The sequence below is a fragment of the Gouania willdenowi genome, chromosome 7, assembly GCF_900634775.1.
Source record: "Gouania willdenowi chromosome 7, fGouWil2.1, whole genome shotgun sequence".
Classification (NCBI taxonomy): Eukaryota; Metazoa; Chordata; class Actinopteri; order Blenniiformes; family Gobiesocidae; genus Gouania; species Gouania willdenowi.
In genome coordinates, this window is record NC_041050.1 from 33,441,830 (window position 1) to 33,465,258 (window position 23,429).

General features: G+C 36.2%; 1 protein-coding gene across 1 annotated transcript; it reads right to left on the reverse strand.

Annotated features, from left to right (window-relative positions):
- Positions 1-1,799: 1,799 nt before the first annotated feature.
- Positions 1,800-21,932, reverse strand: exosc10 (exosome component 10). The gene is made up of 27 exons (XM_028453985.1): positions 21,758-21,932; positions 18,842-18,978; positions 15,575-15,698; positions 15,362-15,466; positions 15,058-15,217; positions 14,874-14,982; positions 14,719-14,797; positions 14,515-14,625; positions 13,197-13,340; positions 11,476-11,666; positions 10,633-10,789; positions 9,793-9,941; positions 9,584-9,634; positions 9,352-9,463; positions 9,203-9,250; positions 9,031-9,106; positions 7,137-7,228; positions 6,443-6,532; positions 6,306-6,374; positions 6,109-6,214; positions 5,961-6,034; positions 3,946-4,087; positions 3,798-3,844; positions 2,386-2,545; positions 2,243-2,304; positions 2,084-2,160; positions 1,800-1,996 (listed from the first exon to the last, which is right to left on the reverse strand). Exons 1-27 carry the CDS (start codon positions 21,863-21,865, stop codon positions 1,966-1,968), a joined length of 2,811 nt encoding a protein of 936 aa, XP_028309786.1. The 5' UTR covers positions 21,866-21,932; the 3' UTR covers positions 1,800-1,965.
- Between the last annotated feature and the right edge of the window lie 1,497 nt (positions 21,933-23,429).

A 23,429-nucleotide genomic window follows, 5' to 3' on the forward strand; every position in this document is an offset into this window, starting at 1 on the left:
ATGAGTAATTTAGAGACTAACTAACACAACTTACTGGTTTTAGGACAGTGGGAAGAAACCAACGCAAACACAGAAAGCTCAACAAAAAGATTTCCAATGAGCGATTTATGTTGTTTATTTCTAGTAACCCAACTGTTCTTCAGTGGCAGTGGAAAGTTTAGCTTCGCAGATGTGTATGTTGTTTGTTTTCACAGTACGATGGAGGAATGATGGACGGTTACTGTATATCCTGAGGACATGCTTAACGTGTCCATGTAAATATAACTAGAAACTTGTGGAACCGTTTGTACGTTGATGACTAATCATTCTGTGAAACCACTGAGTTTACGCCCTTACGTAGAACACCTGAAGCTGATTTCTGTGTTTTGTTGTTTCAGTTGATCTTATTATGTTTTGATTGACGTGTATCATACGTATTCTTTAGTAACTTTGCACACATTGGTATGTTATGACTGGCAGAGATGACAAGTACAAATACTTGGTTACTGTACTTCATTAGTTTTTTCTGGTATAGTATTTATTTTTTGGCACCTTTTTACTTTTTTTCAATAATATCTGTACTTTCTACTCCGTACATTTTAAAAATGAGCTCGCTACTTTTAAGACCTTCGAAGATGACACCACAACGTAAAAAGATGCAACATTTTGGTAGTTTTAGCTTTTTTCTGTTAGACAGGTTTTTTAGTTTTATTTTCAAGTTTTTAAAAAATGTTAAACTTAAAGCTGCTCAGGGTTTATTTGAGCGTTATTTACAAATGTCATCTATAATGAGTGTTATATTCTCCAGGTGTTCATAAAGGGTAACAAATTTAATTTGTTTCCATGTACCAGTTTTCTACAAGTTCTTAAAAATGTTAAATCAAAGCTGCTCTGATGGGTTTTATTGAGCATTTGCACTTTATTCATAATTTTTATTGATTATGAATTCTAAATTCTCCAGGTGTTTAAAGATTTAACTTTTTTCCATGTACCCGTTTTCTACAAGTTCTTAAAACAATAAAAGACTTTACTGGTTTAAAAACCCTGTCTTATTATTGAAGGGACATTTGTTTTACTTTTTTACTTGAGTACATTTAGTAGCATGTACTTTTACTTTTACTCAAGGGAGCAACTTCAGTACTTTTATCAGTCATTTTTTATTCAAGTATCTATACTTTTACTTGAGTACTGACTAGTAGTTTTGCCACCTTAGATGACTGGTATGGTTGTTGATGAACGTCTGTTTTTCTATCTGACTAATCCCCAAAATTTTATTTTTATTTGAATATCATTATTTTTTTCTTTAATTATTTAGCTTTAAATACAATGCTGCATGCTTAATTTTCATTGTGTGTTTCATTAATTTTTATGCATGAATACGTACATATATAATAAATATATGGGCATGTGGGTGTCTATATACATAAGTGTACATTTTTAATTTTGTGACCCTTTTGTTTCTTTTTGCTCTGTTTGACTATTTGTTTAACACTATTGTTGCTATTATTCCCACTTTTAATATCGTAGCTACTGTTATTGACTTTTTGATATATCCTTGATCCTGTTTTTGTTGTTTTTAAAGCACGTAATTACTATACCAAATGTAGAAATATTTGTTTATTGACTGGCAAGAATTTGCAACAAAATGAGTTATGAAAAAAAACAAACAAACTTGAAGGACCAGAGACAGTCTACTTTTTGGCAGCTGACATTGTAAGGCAGTGAATATATATGTAGGACAACTTTGTGTTCATCAAGATAAACAACTATTTTCAACATCTCCCTTTGACTGAAAAAAAAAAAAAAAAAAAAAACAGACAGATTGTTCATGAAAACCTTTTTTAATAAAAAGGTCCATGTGTTTATATATTAACAGGGAAAAATAATGGTTTACTGTCTTCTGAAATCCTGAATGACTCTAAGGTGGAAAAAATTAAACCTGCTGCAGAATGATGATAAAGTCTTAAAAGAAGAAGCACACAGGATTTATCTTTTGGGCCAGTTATGATGAAAACCTCTGTAGGGAAACAAAAACAAGGGGGATTAATTAATGTACAAAATCTTAGAAAAAACCAAAATAAAGTGAATGAAAAGTTAAAATCACCTCTCGGACTTCCCAGCCATGTACGACATGCTCCTGTTTCCAGCTCCAAAGTTATTTTTCTGTCCTTTGGGCATTTTCTGTTAATACATTTAAATGTTTATGGCACAGACAGAACCACAATGATTACCTTGAACACTACAAACAATTATCTTAAAATACCTTTTTCTTTGTTTTGTCTTGCCTGTTTGGATCAAATTGTGTACTTTCCTTTGATTTGGCATCTGGATGAACATACAATGTAATAGTGTATTAAGTCACAGGTTTTTATACAAACTAGCTATTTCTGCGTCTGATATTCTCACCAGCAAAGACGTTGAGGTCAGATTGACTGTAGTCGAATGGTTTGAAGGTGTCTTGAGGCTTTTCTGCTACTTTCATCTGCTTCTTACGTGGTTTGGGTGTCAGTTCTCCCGTCTCACTGTTCGACTTCTCTCTTTTCTGTCCCCTGATGTTTGTGGACTCCTACATTTAAAAAGGTCAGGAGGATATGAAGTTAAATGTGAATGTTTGCAGGAAAAACAGGCCTGATGTTAGATCACTAGACAGAGCATAGCAGCGTGTTCCTGTGTGTGTGTGTGTGTGCATGCACACTGAGTGGATAAACCGGTAAACAGTTTTTGTACCAGAAGAAAATGAGATCTTTGTAATCTCTAGGGCTGCCAACTTTGGTCGTTTAGTCGACTAACTGGTCAATGACGTCATGATCAACCAAGATTTTTATTGGTCGACCAGCAATGGAATCAGTTTCAATGCCGTCTAAAAAAAAAATGCAATGCACTTCTATAGGTGATAAGGATTAAATATCAAATATAATTTATTTAATGCCTAAACATGATTCTATGTCCAGCAACAGCTCTGTGAGAGTGCTGCTCTCTGCTCTGATCGGAGCAGAGAGGGAACAAATTAAGACAGGCTTGAAGCACAAGCATCCATTAGTGAATCAATCCCTTTTCCTGCACAAAAACATGGATTATCCTTATATTTGATACGTGGATTATGTAAATAGATCCACTGCTCTCTCTGGCGCTGCGGCATACACTGTGCACCTGTGTTTGACATGTGTTTATTTCCCCGTGTGCTGATCTGATGTTGACATTAACAGTTTATTAATAAAAGCAGATTTACCACTAAAATAAAGGTAAATATGTCATTTGTACGAGGAAAAAATAGGTTTTGATTGTCGGTTTCAGGTCGGGCTCTGATATAAATGCCTAATGTCTGTTGGACCTGTAGGTTTCACATTTGCTGTGTCGGGTTTTGGTCAAAGCTTGAATAAGGTTCATACTACGTATTTAAAAGCAAATCGGCACCACAAAACGTCCAAACAGCAAACGTGTCTCTTTTTCTTTCTCCTTGTCCTCCTCCACCTGATCATTCATTCTCAGTTTTTTTTTTTTTTTTGGTCGACTAATCACTTCGTGTGCCATAGTCTTGGTTGACCAACCATTTCCTTGGTTGACTACAGCCCTAGTAATCTCTTTGCCGTTTCAGAGATACTTACAATAATTCAATAATCTATATAAAATTAAAAATTCACTCCAAGTTATTTGCGTAAAATAACAGATTGTCATTTTGGATCAACACCCTCTTTCCATTTCTAACGAGGCTTGTCTTTTAGGTTTGGTTTTAAACACCACAGTACAACCATATCATGTGTGATTAATAGGTACCCTCTTATTTGCCTTGAACACCACAAACATTTATCTTAAAATACCTTTTTCTTTGTTGGATCAAATTGTGTACCGTCTTTAAATTTGGCATCTGGAAGAAAATACAATGTGAGAATGTATTCAGTCACAGGTTTTTATACAAACTGGATAGTTCTGTGTCTGATGTGGTAAAAAAGCATCACATATTCTTACCACATCGACTGTAGTCGAATAGTTTGAAGGCGTCTTGAGGCTTTTCTGCTACTTTCATCTGCTTCTTACTTGGTTTGGGTATCAGTTCTCCCGTCTCACTGTTCGGCCTCTCTCTTTTCTGTCCGCTGCCTTTTGTGGACTCCTACATTTAAAAAGGAAAGGAGGATATGAAGTTCAATGTGAATGTTTACAGGAAAAACAGGCCTGATGTTAGATCACTAGAGCAATAGGATAATCTAATTCAATATCCTGCTCATAACTAGCGCTTAAACTTATTAGCTTTGGGAAGCTGCAATAATACATGTATGCTCACTGAATTGAATTTACAATAGTTTTAGTTAACGTGATATTGTTGGGTAATATTTGAATGTGCACATTCCAAGATAATAGTTTTGTCTATTCGACATTCACATTGATGAAAAAACAAATATATCAGAAGTTACTCACCAGTTACTTAGTAATTGAGTAATTTTTTTTAACTGAAAACTCAAGTAATTATTTAGAGAACTACTTTTTACTTTTACTTGAGTCATACTAATCTAACCTAACAGTAAGGATGTAACGATTAATCGTAAGGCAGTTAAAAATCGATTCATTGACATCGATACTTTGAAAATTGAATCGTAGTACTTTTTTTAAACAGCAGAGGGCGCTATATATTTACCCCTTCTCTTGTCCAGCAGTGTACACAGCGGGCGGAATCTGCTACTACTTTGTTTCTGGCTGCCATCTACTCTTAAACATGTTCACAAATGATTCCTTGCCCCTTTAGCACCAAAGAATATCTGTAATATTACGTGAATATCTGTAAAAGTCATGTTTTTCTATTAGCTCTGTCTGCTAGCATAGCATCTCTTCTTCACTGCATGCTAACCGACCACTGGGCTACCAGCGCCACACAGACACATTTATTAACAAACAACTGCACAATATGTGCTTCTTTAGACTTTTTCTCCTCTAAGGGACAGCACGTGTGAGTGAGTCTGGGTTAGGACGCACGCAAAAATACATAAAACTGTGCTTTTCATGTTCTGAGAAGTAGTGAAATGAGTGACTCAAAACAAGTATTTTAAAACCAAATAAACGATAAAAAATACTGTATATATATATATATACATCGATATAGGCAATATTGTATTTTTTTTTATCCCCAAAATATAAAACTCAATATATCATGAATCACAATTTATCGCCCAGCTCCGCTACAAAGTTTATTTATTTTTTTAAACATGTTTGGTTGGTTGTTTATCAAAGAAAAGATGTACCTTGGCTCAAAAACGGTGACAAAAACTGAGGTATACAGCTTTTAGAAAAAACTAAACACGCCTTTCTTTTACATTACAACTCAATAAGAGCAGTTGACTTTTAAAGTTTGAAGTAATTTTCCTGCTGCTGTCCGATTTGATGTCTGTCGCGTTTATGCAATGCCGCCCCGCCCCCTCGTCTGACTGAGCAGTGGGACACCAGACGATGCCACATGAAGGTGAGAAGCAATCAGCACACAACAGAAAAGTCCAGTGCACATCAGTCAGATGTGCTGCGATGAATGACAGCTCATGTCTCAGGAAGTGAAGCACAGCAGCATGTGGCACAGGAAGCCTGTGCCAAGGGGAGAATGGATGAGTACCTAAGCGAGTGTTGAGTAACAGCTCTGAGATGGACGTGGAGTTATTGCAGCTCCCCAGGAGGAACAAAATGCCCGTGATAAGGATTGGGACATGTTCCTCGTGCTCCAGAAGCACCATGCTGTGCATTTCTCATCCCCAGGCACATCATGTGACAAATATAAACATCAAAAGGCCACTTGCTGAATGCTGGAGCTGCAGACTGGCAGTAAATCGGCAGCATCCAAAAAAAACAAGGCCACAGCAGAGAGGGTTAGTCTGGCTTTACGAACCCTCTCTTGGCTCAAAATCACTCACATTTCTTACGAAAATATGATTTTCCTCAAAAGGGACATCACTAGTGAAGTTTGAAGTCTGTCTGAAGTGGGAATGAGCATGTGGAGGACTCACCGCTGCCTGCTGTCGCACAGTGGGTACATTCTGGAGAGCCTCCTGGTAGCTCTGTTTCACCTTAGCTCTTTCCTCTGGGACAATTGAAATACAGTAAGTACATATTGTATACATACAGCATCCAAACGACAATGTTAAATCTGCTGACCTGTCACTTTTTTGGCCTTTTCTTTTGCGCCCTGTTTTGCCGCATTCTTGGCATCAATCTCCCTCTGCTGCTGTTCAATACTCTTCAGTTTCCATCTTTTACTAATCTGGGAATCAAGAGAAACAAGGAAGTAATGAACTCCAGACTGAAGAAGCCAGAAACGCATACAGATCTGTAGCAGGAATTTATAAAATTACCTCAAAGATTTTTGAAGATGGGTCGTATTTGGCATTCTCGTTGACATGCACACCAGGGGAGGGTAAATACTGAAAAATAAACAAAAATAAGATGCCCACTCTGAGCAGGTGATAAACGGCAACAGGTGCAGACCTACCATCCTGAAAGGATTTTCAAAAGACTTCAGGATTTGTCTGGCTTTCATCTGGGCCACAGAATCCTTTTGATCAACTTTTTCTTCTTCATCCTGTAACAGAAAGTGGTTCTCAGACATCACAGCATAATTACACCATTAATTGTGAGCTTTTAAAATTTTGGGTCAAGGACACATTTTAAAAGGGTTATAGTTAAATAAGTTTATCCTATAAAATTATCCTGTGGTCTGAGGTGTGTTGAAGTGATCCTCCACTCTTTCTCCAAATGTGGCCTAAAATCTTTGAAATGTCCTTATTAGACGATCTACGCCTAAAAACGCATTGTTTTGCACCATATTTGTTTTATTAACTTTAAAAAAAAATGGGACTACTTTACCGTTTTAGAACTTGTATTTTGCCATCTTTAAATCACAGGTCTCCGACCCAAAATGACTTCTATCCTCAGGGTTTGTGCCTCTTCAGCAGTCTGATTACTCTCTAACTTCAGCCACCAGAGCATGTCAGCACACTGAGTCTAGCATTATATTAAGCTACTGTTGGTGTCACAGGCAAATGTATGTTGTCTAAACTAAACAAAACATGAATGAGTGAACATCTTCATTAATTAATGTATTGCTAATCCATTTGCCAACGTTTTCTCAAATTACAATATAATCAATTTTCTGTATTTTGTAAAAAAAAAATGCTGGTTTTCACCTGAAATGCTGTGATTATGGGTTTAGCAATTAGTTGCACATCCACTTTGTCCATTTCCTCTGAGAAAAGCACTCCTCGTTTCACTGGCAGCTCTGAAAAAAATAACACATTTACATAGCTGTTTAAAAAAACCCTCAAAGACATTTTACAAAGGAGACAAAGTGCAGGTGAGATAAGGACATGACATGAATTCTTGTCAGCATCAAAGCATCTGGGGAATATTGGACCTTGAGCTGAAGGACGATGACTATGAACTAAATAAATAATCATTCTCCCCCCACGTCAGTCCTTTAGCCACTGGAGGTCATCAAACCCCCTTTCTGGCCCAGGTCTGCTTTGAACAACACTCACTTGCCTCTTTTTATATGGACAAAGGAGTTGCTGACTCAGCAAAAATTTACTAAAAAGAAGCCAATTTCACAATAACTGAACATGATCAAAAATGTGATAAATGTTGTCAACGTGCATTGTTTGTGTCAGAAATGATTACGGTAGTTATTGAAAATAATGATTAGTGATTTAAACTTATTTAGAACAGATACAAAAACTGTTACACGTTCCTGCACACGCTTCATTTCCAAAGATAATGACAAAGGTTTCACATTTTTGCCCTCAGATCTTTGCAGGCAAAGCAACTCACAGGAACATGCACCTCCACTCATTTAGCCCCGTGTTGTTTCATTGCTTTATATTTGGAAATTAAATGTTCATTTTGTGAACATTTACGTTAACAAACATCTCAAGCACAGAAAGAGACAAAGAGAGAACACGCAACAAACATAACGTCTGACAATAAGTCTTGCCAAGACTCGTAGAACCTCACGGAAGTTTTTGCCGATTGCTGCACAGAAAGCGATGGAACCCTCGTCCGTGACGTTGCACCCTTTGTCCAGGGTTGGGGTCAATTACAATTATGTCTTCAATTACAACTTAATTATGATTACGATGATGGGCACTTTTTCCAATTACAATTCTAATTTTTCTCCTAAAAGTCAATTATGTTCTCAATTTTAATTTATCACAATTACTGAACCTGAAATACAGTAAATAACCCCATAAAACGTAACCTTGTGCTAGCTTTCTGTTAGCATGTCTTATAAAAACAGGTCAGTTTTAACACGGTTAAAGCTGTAAAATACAAAAATAAATATTATCCATCATTAAATTAGCTTTTATCTCTTGGTTACCTTGTTAGGCTTCATTAACCATTAAAATATAGGTTTCAATATTGTTGGTGTGGGGCCTGAGCCTTTTATTGTCAACATACCACTAGATTTCAATTTTTTTTAAATGGTAAAATGATCCTCAAGAGAACTGACAGGTAGTGGGTAAACGTGATATAGGAAACACATTTTAATAATTAACTACATAAGTGTTAGCCACAGAACTGTAACGTGGTTCCACGGGTTTGCGTTTAATTCAATTGGAAATTCAAACAATGTTTTTTCCATTTCAATTACAAAGTCAATTATCTGAACTTCAAATCATAATTCATAATCATTCAATTATGATTACAATGGCACAAGTTTTTAAAAAAATACAATTTCAATATTATAATTACATCATAATTGTAATTAATTATTGATTACGCTATTACAATTAGAATTGACCCCAACCCTGGTAAGACTAGTTATTCCCCTTTGAGAACAAATCATTAAAAGTTATATTTGTCGTTAATCTGAGTAAACTGTGTATAACCTCTGCAATGAAAGAACTTTGAACTTCAGTATGAGATTCATAAAATAAGGTCATTTCCTGGACCATAAATAATGAGTGGAGCCCTAATACTTCCAAGTTATTCTGTAAATAATATAAGGTAAAAACAGTTAATTTATTCATATATATGAACATTTTCTGATGAAACTTACAACGTTCAAATGTTTAACGTTTTTACCTTCAGCAGGGAATCGAGGTAGATCAATCTCAGAAACTCTGGATGTGTCATGAGGACCAAACAACGAGACTTCCAGCTAGAAAAATAGACAGTTAATCAAATTAATTTATTATGTTCAATTTCTCAAAAATGAAAAACAAATGCAGAATCCTTCTGGTTTTATTTAGCCGACCTTTTTAATGGGCCTGAGTCCTTTTGTTTTTTGAACTGCAATCTCAGCCTGTGTAAAGCGGTGACAGAAAAGAAAAACAAAACATCATGATGGACATGTGACAGCACACACACACACACACACAGCTGCTGCTGTCAGTCCATCCTCACCTTCAGGAGGGGCATTTCCCTGGCCTCCTGCACCAGCAGGTGAAGCTCATTAACCTGCTGCCTCACCAGTGGGGGCACAGGGTTACAGCAGGCGATGATGCCCTGAGGCTCTCTGAGCACAAAGGAGGAGGAAAAAACCTGAGATTATGTGCACTGAAAAGGAGGTGAGCCGAGGACGAAATGAATTAAAAAAAGAAAAAAAGTCAAGCAAGAGGAGGTCGACTAAACTTACTTGGGCAGTTCCTCAGCTATTTTGCTCATCATATGAGTAGGCAGCACATATCTAAAATACACAGAGAAAAAAATCCACTACTTTAAAATATGTCAAAAGGCTATGATGGTTCAAACAGAATATGGATGGACAGTAACTATAAATATGACAGAGGAAGGAGAAAGAGAGCACTGCCAGAGCAGCAAGGCCATCCATCTCTAGCAGCCTACCCGGTGCTTTCATCCTCCTGCCTGGCCAGCTTATCCCTCCAGGCAAACAGCAGTCTGAACGTAGTGAGCTGCTGGGTGTTAAAAAACTTTTTCTGCTTCTTCTGCAGTTCCAAATAAGACTCCTCTGTGAATATAGGCTTCACATATTTCTGTATGATGGAGAAAAAATGACATTTTTTGTTAACTCCAGGGTTGGGGACAATTGTATTTGTAATCGTGTAACTGATAATTAATTACAATTATGACAATTATTTTATATTACAATTATTTGTAATTGTATTTGAAAAATTATGTTGCTGTTGTAAACATAGTTCTATAAAAACAGTCAATGCCAAGGCATGAAAATGAAAACATTTTAGGTTAAGGCTATAGTAAAGCATGAAAAAAAGAAAAAAAATAGCCATCTTAGTAAGGCATAAATTAGAAAAATTCAGATTTTTTTTAGACAAGGCTAACATAAGACATAAAAATGAAAAAAAAAAGTTTTTTTTCTGAGATAAAGCGATAGTAAGGCATAAAAATGGAAAAATGAAGGATTTTTTTTGACAAGGCTATTATAAGGCATACAAATGGGAAAAAATATTTTTTTTATCTGAGATAAAGCTAGTAAGGCACAAAAACTGAAAAAAATGGGATTTATGGTGGAAGTATCATGTGTTGGCTGAAGCAGTACTCAAGTTCTCAGTGGTATGTATTCTCACGGCAAAAAATAACTTTCTTTTCACTTCTGCACCCTCAGGAGCAAGAAAGAATAAAGCTCTTTGTTGTTAGAGGAATACAGAACTCTTTAGGTGATAATTATCATCATTGTCTTTGAGCTTAAGGAAACATGCTGCACACCTTCAGGGAGATTTCTTTGCTCCTGTTCCAGACGGACTGCAGCAGGCCCGGCTGCCCGTGACCGAATTCCAACAGCTGGGCTCTCATAGTGTCGTAGATGTAGAGGAGGAAATGCGTGTCTGCACGAGCATACTGCACCATCTCATCTGGTAAGGGGCTACAGAGACATGTTACAGAACATTTGGTTTTATTCTAGCCTAGGGCTGGGTGATATGTCAGAAAAAATAACCACAATATAAGTGTTTCATATCAGTCGATATCGATAAATTTAATAATTAATAATAATTTAAAACCTATTCAAAATATAAATACTTTGATTTTATATGTAACCTTTAAGATTTAAAAAGAAGTTAAAACTATAGAAAAAAACGAAAAACCTCAATAAAAACAACCAAAAAAACTGTTCAATGTACATAATAGACATTAAATAAATGCTCAATCAAAGAAAACGTGCAATGAACATTTCTGACATGAAACGAACAGAAGGGTATGAAATTAAGAAAATATTATGAGGCTAATTTTGGCATTTATTTAATCATTTATAGTAAAATAGTTTTTAATAAAAAAAAGCACATGAAAAACTAAAAATAACTCCAATTGTGTTTTTACTGTTTAATATAAACTACTAATGCTGAATCTTGTTTTTTTATTTCTGTTTTTTTTTCTAACTGAGTTAAGTGAAACTGTCAAACATTCTATAGCACATATTTTCTATTGATATTGATTACATCTCTATAGCAATACATATTATCATTTTATCGCCCAGGCCTATTCTTGCCTCCTGCAAAAAACTTAATTCTTATTAATTGGCAACTGATTTCTCTTTTCAAAAGTTGAGCATACCGAATCCTCCAATCAGCTAACTGGTAGCGTTTGTCTGACTCCACGTTGCAGAAGTGTTTGAGTAAGTGGTCCAGGGAGTGTCGGGCCAGGTTGAGAGCTCGGCTCGCCTGATGCGTGTCAAAGAGGTTGACAACATACAAGCCCAAGTCCCTCTGGAGCCACTCGATGTCAGAGTCCGCCCCGTGAAATACCTGAGAATGAGAAACAAAACACTCAAGTGAACACGCTCAGTAGAGAGACCAACTGAAAACACGAAACACCACTCATTGGTCTATTGGAAGCAAACAACATCGCTTCATTTGGATCCTTTCTGCAAATCTGCTTTTGAAGCCCATATGGCACATATATTCAAGAGTGTTTACTATGGCTGGGTGATATGGACCAAAACTAATTTTTTCTCAAAACGGCAATAAACGATATAAATCTCAATATTTTTAACTCAAAGTCTGACCAAAAACACAATTCAGAGTTAAATTTGCAGACGCAAAATGCCACACAGGCACATTTATTAACAAACAGCTGCACAATATGTGCCAATTTTGGCTTCTTCTCCTCTAAAGGGACAGCATGTGTGAGTGAGTGAGTTCTGTAGTGTGGCTTGTTTAGGGGAAGTTCTGGGTTAGGACGCACTCAGTGAACCATTCAACCATAGTGTTCTGAGAATTAGCGAAGGCAGCAACTCCTAAAATGAGTATTTCATTACTAAATATGCTATAAAAATGAATAATAGATAAAAATAATATATATATATATATATAAGTGATATTGTAATTTTCTATATCGCCAAAATGAAAAACTCAACATATCTTGAATCACAATATATCACCCAGCTCAAGTGTCAACACATCCCAGATTCCAATATTTAATAGCTTGTTTGTTTACCCCCGGCCAGAAAATAAAAATAATTTAACTTTGATCTATACATATAAATTAATCGAAACTTTTGGCATGGAGGGTGGAAAGAAATCTTTGATTTTGCTACCCACCCCAAGTAAGGATTGGAGTGCAATTTGTGGGAAGCTCAGACACATAAGGAATAACAATGACATAACAGACCCATATTTCTGTATGCAACAAAGCTCAGGGAACGCTAAAAAACTGTATATGGGAATGCGATACATTTGGGAAACTTTGGAAGGAGTTGAATAATACAAACATAAAAATCCTGACCGAGATATGCCAGACTGCAAGGCAAAGATACCTATTCATTAATTCTATGTTACAAGCAGAACATGTGACTGCTTTACATTGGAAGAAAAGAACTTAACCTAAAACTAGTGTTTGAACTGTACAATGGCACAGGGCAACAATAAACCAGCATGTCTTAAGTAGGGTTGGAATTTGCTGAAGGAGTATCAGAGGGTGAAGGCAGCTAAACGTTTTTTAATGTGCATGAATGCATGCAGGAATATGTACGTGTATTTACAAAATAAATTGCATTGAACATGACTGTAAATAGGCAAAAATCTATTCCTCTTCCTACTTGTAACTCAGTGCGATCTATAAACTTTGAAATTGATTGTGTTGTTCCTCTCTGTATATACCTGAAGTTATCAGCCCCTACAGTTTTAATGAAAAATTATTACTTTCCTTAGAATCGACTACAGACTGCAGTCGCCCTTCCAGAAACAAATCTAATCAGTCACCTCGTCTTCGCTAAGCAAAACTAGAGCCGGCCAAGAAAAAAGAGCCAGGATCAATAGCTGGAGCACATCCATTACCTTGACGATAGACGGGTCAGTGAACGCCTCGTTCAGGACGTACATCTCGCTGCGGAGCTCCAAGGTGTCGATGATGAAGTCTTCGTCTCTGGTTGAGATCTGCATCAGGCAGGTGAGGCCGAGGAAACTCCTATAGGAATGGTGCTGTGGTGAAAAGAAAAGGAATCTTAAACAAAAGAGCCAAAGTCGGCTCAAAAAGCTCAGACAGACATTTCTGTCAGAGGCTGCAGGAGATCTCACCAAGGTACCCAGCGTAGGGAATTGCATTGCCTGTGAGTGAGTGCAAAAAATTAAATTCATAACTCTCTGAAGGCCAAATATAGTGAAGTGAAGCTAAAGTTAGTTTTTTTGTTGTTACATTACTTTAAAGACAAAAGTTGTTTGTTGAATAGGTGAAGGGTATGATGAATGTAGTTAGAGAGTGACTCATGCTTGGTATAGGTCCTCCACTAATAACTACTCACACACACTGTATAGACAAGAATTAAGAATTCAAAAGACTGAAGATGCGTTTTTAAAATGTAAATGAGGTATTACGTAGGACCCACAGTAATTTTAGACTGTTATGGTCACGCTCCCCACACACACTAATTTTATATTTTTCTATTGTTTCACTTAGTTGATTGTTTTTGTAATTTATATTTATATGGCTCATTCACCCATGCGCTAGTCTATCTCTTTGACACAGTGACAGGTATAGACTCGGATCGAACCCCAACCTCTCGATCAGAAGACGACCCCTCTAGAAGAGCCGAGCCAGACAGAACACAGCCTGGACCCGTCCAACCCAAGTAAAGTCAATGTCTCTTAAAGCATGAACGCAATTTTAACCTGATAGTATTCACATTCGTTCGAACGCATGTAGAATGATCCGTTGCTAGTTATAAACATGACAAGCAGCTTCATGTGTCGCTACGTCCTGGTTGAAGCACTGTTTATATTGGATGGTGGTTACGGTTACCAAGCAGAGGATGCACACTGGCAACATCAGGGGCAGCCTAGTAGCTGCAGGGCTCCTCGGTGTCCGAGCAAATCGCCTGTATTAAATAGGCAGTGAGGCTGATGTATTTGTTTCTCGGTTATGCGAATTAAAAAGAGAGTTAAAACAACCCGTGTGTCCCTGGAAGTCACTTTTGTGTCCAAGTGTGCAACAATTATTACAACTGTACTAATTAAAAAAGGAAAAAAAACAACGGACGCTGCTAAAAGCACACCATAGGGAATCAAAATTACAAAGTCGGGGGGCACCTGCAATAAACAGCGCTGGCAAGAACCCTGGTGCCAGTTTTTTTAAATTATATATATTTCATATATTTACCTCAAGATCAACAGCAAATTCAGGCAGTTTGCAGAGCTTCTCATTCAGATCCACTAAATCCTCCAAAGCAGTGATGATGAAAAGATTGGTCTCAGCCATCGGCTTGTACATCTAAAAAGAAAAAAAAAGATCCAAACAGAGAATTAGCACAGAATTAACCAACAAATAAAAGACTATATTTTCATAGAGTTTTTCCAATTTTACCTGAGGCTCCTGTGTCTTTAACACAAGTCTTTCTGGCATCGACAAATGATCCAGTTCATATTGATACGGGTGCGCAAACCTGTGGGGATGAAAATCCTTGTTGTAAATTTGAGAAAAAAAACTCACAAGCCATTTTTTTTTTTGACAATTCTTACATATCATCCACTTGTTCCTGAGTTCGTTGCTGGTGAATAAAATCAGCGAGAGCAGGTGGCACATCAAGGTCCTCTGGTCTTTCTTCACGCACTTTTTTGTTGGTGAAATCTGCAAAAACACAGCAAGGAACACATGAGTGGAATTAGGACGAGAACAACATAACTGAAGTCAGATGTGTCTTACAGGATGGCAGTGGCTTTATTGCATTGGGCTTAATGAAGATCTTAGGAACAAAAGGTGTGTTGCTGTTGTCAATTTTCTCCCTGAATTTCAGCTGAGGCCTCGCAATGTTTTTGGCTTGAAGCAGCCGGAAGGTCTTAGATCGACCTCCAGATCCAGGAGGCTGATTTAAACAAAGAAGACAAAAGACCATAGTTTAAATACAGAACAATCCTTCTGTGAACTTTCCTCTATAAGAAATTGGATTCCTGGAACACATGTAGAAAGTAGCGTGAGCAACAGGAGAGTAGAAAGGTTAATTACCAACCTCACGATTCCAGCTGGAAACAAGGATTTTGGGAGGCTGAAACCCAGCAGGCATAACAGGCCTCTGGCTCCTGTTCAATCCGTCAGCTTCATCCAGAAGAATGCCCTAAAAGAATAACAATCACACAAAGAGGTGTAAACTGGTACATAAAGACAATTCTTTTTTTTTTTTTAAACAAAGCAACTCATTCCCCATTAAAATATTTGCTTTTACCGCTCTCTCAAGGATGACATCATTTGAGTCCACGACCAAGTCAAACCTCTCCTCCAGTCCTGTCAGCTTGTTCTGGTCCTTGATGAGAGACCTGCAGCCATGATGCTGCATTAGTCGACTCATGCTGACAAAGAGAAACACAAACAGAGAAAATGGTTACATCAACCTGTTGTTGAGGCATAGATTTGAATATCTGTTTACACAACATCAATTTTAGTAAATGTGCTTTAAAGTCACAGCTGCATATCCCCTTATCACAGCAACTTTAGACAATGAAGTAATAACGAGCCAACTTATTAAACCCCAGCCATCTGATTATAAAAATAGTTGAACCGTATTTTCCAGGCTACTGAATACACCGCTATATTGGCGTTCCAATAAATTCACAATTTTCCAAGAAAATTCCACGTAAAGGCTGCACCCTATTGGTTGAAGAGGGTAACGTTCAAACAACTCAGCCAATCAGAACGGGCAGGTGGGCGGGCTGTTAAGCTTTCTTTCTGTTTAACGGAAATTTCCATGTATTCTGATGAGTTTCCATCTCCACATGAAGACTCCTCCTCACAGCTCCACGTCTGCATATCAGTCCATTTACAGATTTTTATGATCAGTTTTTACTGGATCCAGACTGGAACCGTCTGTTCTTCTTACCGTACCCCAGGAGCGATCGCGTCGAGTTGGGACTTTGAGTCAGACTATGGACGGGATCGCTCCTGAACAAACCCCACGTGGCGAGTTGGCAACTTTATGCTGTTTATTAATTCCTACTATTAAAAACCAGGAAAATAACTTACATTTTAAACCTTACTGTACTTTATTTACTCTACTTCCACCGTAAATGCATATGAGCCAGTGTCGCTCCCTGGTCCAGAAACTTCAATTTGTTACTAGCATTTTAATTTTATTCAAGCAAAAGTCTTATATTAGGCACAAAAAATAAAAACAAATATTCAACAAATGTATGACTTGTGCTGTAACTCACTCCCACTCAATTTTTCGCTACTCGGACACCGTCCTACATACAGAGCACAACGCCTCCATCCTGAGTTATTAAAGCTGTGAGTGCATTACTTTTCCTACATCATCCGGAGCTTGTTTTTGAAAATTTAGTTAACAGTGATCTTCAGTGGCTGTTACAGTTCCGTAAATTCCACTATAGGGGACTGTCAGTATTAATCTGCCTCCTATCACTCGTTTTCACTAAAAAACGTGTGTGCGACTGACTGAAAATTTCACACAAAGCACACGCCGCATTGGCTACAACCTCAACTTTAAATTAAAAAAAATAGCATCCTATATGCTGGAAAGTACGTTAATTTTGAGAATAATAAGAAACTAGTTTTGGGCCAATCTATTCTATTAGTGCAGTTGACGACAGTCACTGTAAAATTGTATGGAGGCAGCTACACATGCATTGTTGTGACCCTCAAGGATTATTACTGACTGAGATAGGGAAGTACATCATTGTAGTGAATAAGTGTGTGCAAAATATTGATACGACAATATATCGCAATGTTTTCTCTAGCAGTACGTTTTCGATTCACAGGTGCCGAATATTGATATTTATTCATTTTTTTTGTATAAGGCTCTATAAAATCCACGTTAACGGAATCGCGTATGGAATCAAATGGACAGAATCGGCATTAAAATGCGTCATCGTGAGGCAAGGAACGTTTTTTTTAATGGGGAAATGTTTCTGGGAGCTCTCATTAGGTGCACCGCCCTCCCGCTCCCGTCTTGGCTACATTAAACCACCCAAAACCCCATCTAAACTGCTAAAAAATTACGCAAATCATCAGTGACTCCTAAATACAGAGCCAACCATTGCATGCTTCACTTTGCTGTGCCAGTAAAACTCCGCCCGTTTCTCGTCAAGCGCTGTGTGTGTGTTAAGAAGAGACACTTTACAGTATACACTAGTAGAGATGTAGCGATTCACTCAACTCCCGATATGATTCTGTCACAAATTATTTTACAAAATGGGACTGTAGACAAATAACTAAAAAATATTCCTTTTTTTTTTTTTTGGGAAAATACTGTACTATTTTCCTTTTATTTTTCATTGTCAAAAGAATCCCTTGATAAACTATTCAAAACATTGCAATTTAACTAAAAATAAATCTTGAATGAATAAAATAAAGGAATAATACAAATGTAGAAGAAGCCTATTAATTTAAATTCTGGTTCTATAGTAAAAAATGCAAAACTGCATAATAGTTCTTTTTCTTTTTAAAGGTGTAACTGAAAATGTATTTTGTGCCTTAACAATTGGACAATCGGACAACAGTCATTGCAATGTATTTACGTCAAATATTTATTTTCGACAAGCAGAGGGCGCTAGTAACCCAGTGGTCGGTTGGCATGCAGAAATTCTTGCAGTGAAGAAAAGATGCTATGCGCTAGCAGACAGAGCTAATAGAAAAATGTGACTTTTACAGATATTCACGTAATATTACAGATATTCTTTCGGTGCTAAAGGGGTAAGGAATCATTTATGAACATGTTTAAGGCGGCCAGAAAGAAAGTAGTAGCAGATTCCGCCCGCCGCCAACACTGCTGGACAAGAGAAGGATATATAGCGCCCTCTGCTGTTTAAAAAAAGTACTGCGATTCAATTTTCACAGTATCAGTGTGAACCGTGATACCTATGAATCGATTTTAACTGTCTTACGATTAATCGTTACATCCCTATACACTAGGGATTTTGCATTGTTACTGTACTATAGAACCAGAATTTAAATTAATAGGCTTCTTCATTTGTATTAATCCTTTATTTATTTAATTCAAGATTTATTTTTATTTTTTGTTTTGAATAGTTCATCAAGGGATTCTTTTGACAATGAAAAATAAAAGGAATATTTTTCAGTCATCATTTGTCTACAGTCCCATTTTGTAAAATAAATCGTGAGAGAATCGTATCGTCAACCCAGTATCATGAATCGAATCGTATCGGGAGTTGAGTGAATCGTTACATCCCAAGTATACACTGTGTTTTACTTTGTCATTCATGTGAAATTGATTGACAATGTTTTGTAATTCCTGTGAAATGGATTCAGTGCAGTCAATAAATTCTGAATTTCTTCAGTCACACAGTTATCGTAATGTACAGTGGATAAAATTTCCCGCGATATATTGATTATCGCGTTAATATCGTTATTTGGGCAAATGTTTTTTGCATATATCGTATAGTGAGGTGCCTGGCAATAGCCAGCCCTAGTAGTGAGACAGGTTTAATACAACAGTAGCAATAAAACATCACACACTCACCAGTGCAGGAGCGTATCCCCTTGACTCTCACAGAACTCCTGAAAGCCCGGAAAGCTCCGGTAGAAATCAAATTCATCTCCGGCTTGAGGTAAGCCTGCTGATGCTTTGGTGCCTGATACAACAGTGCCAAACGCATTCTGCAAATGAGAGAGAGAGAGGAAAACAAACATTCTCACAGGAGCTGATGTTGTTTCAACACAGAAGTGAATTTTAATTAGTGAAATAAATCAGATTTAATATTCCCTCTTCATTTTGTTTATATGCTTGACTTTCACTTTTTTCAAAATGTCAGAGAGAATTAAGTCTGCTATTAAAGCTCAGAAAATACATTAAACACTACTTTTTTACTACTATATTGGAGTGGTGGCCTAGTGGTTAAGGACGCTGGGCTTGTAATCGGAGGGTTGCAGGTTCAAGCCTCACCTGGGCCGTCACTGGGCCGTCACTGTGGGATGTTGAGCAAGTCCTTTAACCGAACTGCCCACTGCTCCTCAGGGATGAGTTAAATGCAGAGGACAAATGCCATTAATGTACTAACATTACATGGCCAATTAAAGGCGAAAGCCCCGATTCTTTTTTATATTGTGTGACCATAAAAAGTCACTCTTTGACCTTCAAGCAAACGCTGACTTACTGGATCACATTTTTAGAAAATCCACATTAAAGTAGGCTATTTTCTCCAGATACACTATTTAAGTTTTTGGTTGAAATTTTCTTTATGTCCTGACAGAAATTATGATCTTATGAGCTCTGAAAAAGAAACGAGTGTAGCAGCTGTAAACCTGTAATACTTTCGACCAATGGAAAAAAACAAACCGTTTTTTTATAACCAATCACATCTCCCTGTCTCCCTGCTCGTTCTCAACCCCTTGCATGCATGAGCTCACACAAAGCGCGTCACCGCTGACAGAGCTCAAACAAAGTTTTTGGTCACGTTTTTTAACATATATAATGGTAAAGTTTATTGTTTACATCCTGCTGAATGAGACAAATTTTCTACACAATACAAGTGATGAGCTGAGCTCCTCTTCTGCAGCAGCTGTGCGCATGCATGTGAGTGAGACGGAGCACAGAGGGGGTAAAGGCGGAGCCGTCGGGGAGGCTACATTCAAAATCATGCTAGCTTTTGAAAATCACCTACCCTACCTTTAACGGAATCGTGGACGGAATCAAATGCAAAGAATCGGCATGAAATGCGTCGCCGTGAGGCAAGGAAAAATTTTTTTTTAATGGGGAAATGTTTCTGGGGAGCACTCATTAGGTGCACCGCGCTACCTCCCCAATCTTGGCTGCATTAAACACCTACTAAACCACCCAAAAAATATGCCAAAAACTACACAAATCATCAGTGACTCCTAAAAAAAAAGACACCCACTTGAAGTTCTATATTGTGTGACCATGAAAAGTTGTTTGACACTTTCTCCATCAAGCAAATGCTGACCTTTTGGTTCACATTTTTAGAAACTGGAACAATACTATTAATAGAAATTCTCCCAAAGCCCAACTTCATGTGCATGTCAAATGAGGACACAACAATAAACATACTTCTGTGTTTAAGACACTTTAAAGTAGCTACCTGTCAGTTTCAAAAACAATTGTCACTCTTTTAGTTTGTAACAAAACTGATTACAAGTCTAACTTTTAATTATTTATCAAATTTGCTTTTACAGCGATGTCATTCAGCTACTGTGACCAGTCACTATGGGTGTGCGAGCTGACGATATTAGATTTTTAAGGATCAAAACATGGCGACGATCTCCCAAATCACCGAGATCGTAGAACCGTCTGTAGTGCACATCTTAACCGTTGCGGTACCGTGTCTGCGTCATATGTTTGTGGTCCATACACAGCACATCCAAAGGTTTTTTTTTTTATCTGCCAAATCACACCATTTGCTAGTCAGCATGTCAACATTACTGGCACAAAAAAACAGTTAAGCACTTAAACAGCGCAGATGTACGCTGGGGTCAATTATAATTGTTTGATTAATAACAATTATGGCATAATTACAATTGTAATTTTCAAGCAATTGTTGCTGTTGTAATTGTAAATGAGTTCAGATAATTGACTTTGTAATTCCCATGAAAATTCGAATAAAAAGGTGGAACCATGTGACAGTTCTATGTACAAATCTACACGTATAGATAACAATTATTGAAAGTTTCACATCAAACTTTCCCACATTTTACCATCTAAAAAAAAATTTAATCAAGGGATATACTTCCAATGATTAATGATTAGGAAGCCTGATAAGGTAACCAATACTAATACCAATAATTAGATGACAGATATTTGTTTTTAGTATATTTTACAGCTGATTTAAGACCCGTTATCATAAAAGATGCTAACAGAAATGCTAACTTTTATTAAGTTATTTATTTCAGACTCAGTAATTGTGATTAATTGTAACTTAAATTCTTGTTTTTATGGTATTAAAGCTTCATTTGGCACTGTCATCTGTTCATAGTGGGTTTTTTAATTTTAATTTTTTTTAAAGGAAGTGCAAAACAAATACATATTTTTTCCCTAAAATGATAAATAATTGTGATAAAAATATTCGTGATTTCAGTTCAGCCATAATCGTGCAACCCTAACATAGGACAAGGACCTAAAACGATACCAAAACATTAACGAGCAATTTGATTAACTAATGACCTCCAATATGTAATATACCATTTACACAATCTAAAATAGACTAGTTCAATGTTCTTTTTAACGACCACTGAGTTAGAAACTTGTATGTATCAATAATGAGGCTTAATTAATTTAATTGCAGTGTTTAGCTAGGTAATGCAAGTATTATTTCTTCATTCAGGCCCTGTTTGTTTGAATCCCTAATGTAGCCCCTCCACGCTGCTCTTCATGTGTTAGCATTTAGCCTGGGCGGCTTTCATCCGCAGCCGTGTATTTACTCACTTTAATGAAAACGTCCATGTCTTTAAAACCAGGAATAATCTCCTCTCCAGGCTCGTCGTTGTTTTTTGTATCGGTTTTCTTGTGATAGTTCTTCTTAGAGGAGTCCATGGTCTCTCTGTGTCCGAAACTTTGAAGACGTGAGACACAGGAAGTTCTTTTATCGAACACAACGGTATCTGCCGTGTAAGTAAAGAGGAAAACAGCGCCACCTAGAGGCGTGGAGAACACCTGCAACAACAAGACTGGCTGATTGCTATGGAGGTAGGTTTGTCTTTATTATTTAATAATAATAATAATAATAATAATAATAATAATAATAATAATAATAATAATAATAATAATAACTATTCAATAAAATACGAATACTTAAATTAAAAAAACGTTTTAATTAAAAAAGTTTACTTAAATCGAAAATAAATATTTTCAATCAAAGAAAAGGGATCAAATTGTTTTCTCTGATTGAAATGTTTTATTTTTTAATTGAATAATCAAGACACAAAACATGTACTACCTATAACATGGACCAAATACAAAATAAGATGACTTCAATAAAAAAAATTAAAAAAAACCGCAAAACATTTTCAATAAAAAAAATGGTTCAAATGCAATTATTAGGGTATAAAATATTTTTTTGCATTTTATTTTTTTGTTCTTTGATTGAAAATGTTTATTTTGATTGAACTGATTTTTCTTATAATTTTGTTTGATATACCTCTATATACTTTAATTAAAAAAATATTTGAAATAGTGTTTAAATGCAAAAAAATAAAAAATATATTAAGAATAACTATTCAATAAAAATACAATTACTTAAAAAAAAAAAAACTTTTCAATTTAAAAAGTTTACTTAAATCGAAAATAATTTTTTTTAATCAAAGAAAAGTGATCAAATGCAAAATAATATTTGAGATGCAAATGATTGCATTTGAACGCTTTTTCGCTTTGATTTAATTTTTTTTTTTTTTTTGCAAATATTTTTGGGATTGAATGGTTTTCTTTGATTGAAATGTTTTATTTAAATTTTTTTGATTGAATGATAAAAACACAAATGCAGCATCCATAATATGTCCCAAATACAAAAAAGATGACTTAAAAGAAATAAAAAAAACTTTTTAATAATAATAAAAAAGCTAAAAACATTTGTTTTTGCGTTTGATGAAAATGTTTTTTGGTTGCAATGTTTGATTTTTTGATTGAATAATAAAGAGACAAATGTACTACCCAAAATTTGGGCCAAATACAAAAAAAATGTGTTGTGTGTTACCCATGCACGTGATGGCCTGATGACTGTTGATGAAAGGTTACAGAGAAGAGCATCTTAAAGAATGTTGTTCCAATAAACTCATTTTAATTCAACCAGGATTGACCCTTATGGAGGACCAAACCTGCCAAAAAAACCCAAACATATATATATATATATATATATATATATATATATATATATATATATATATGTGTGTGTGTGTGTGTATATACAAATAAATTAATAACTAAATAAACATGAAAAATTACAAAAAGACAAATGTAAAATCAAATACAAATAAATAAATGAATATTAGTAGAATACATGTTAAGGTTTTGTTTACTCAGACATGGTTTTTCCAGAAAATGTATCTCCTGACATGTTTCGACTGTCAACTGCCAGTCTTCCTCAGAGGTGATTGCTTTGATG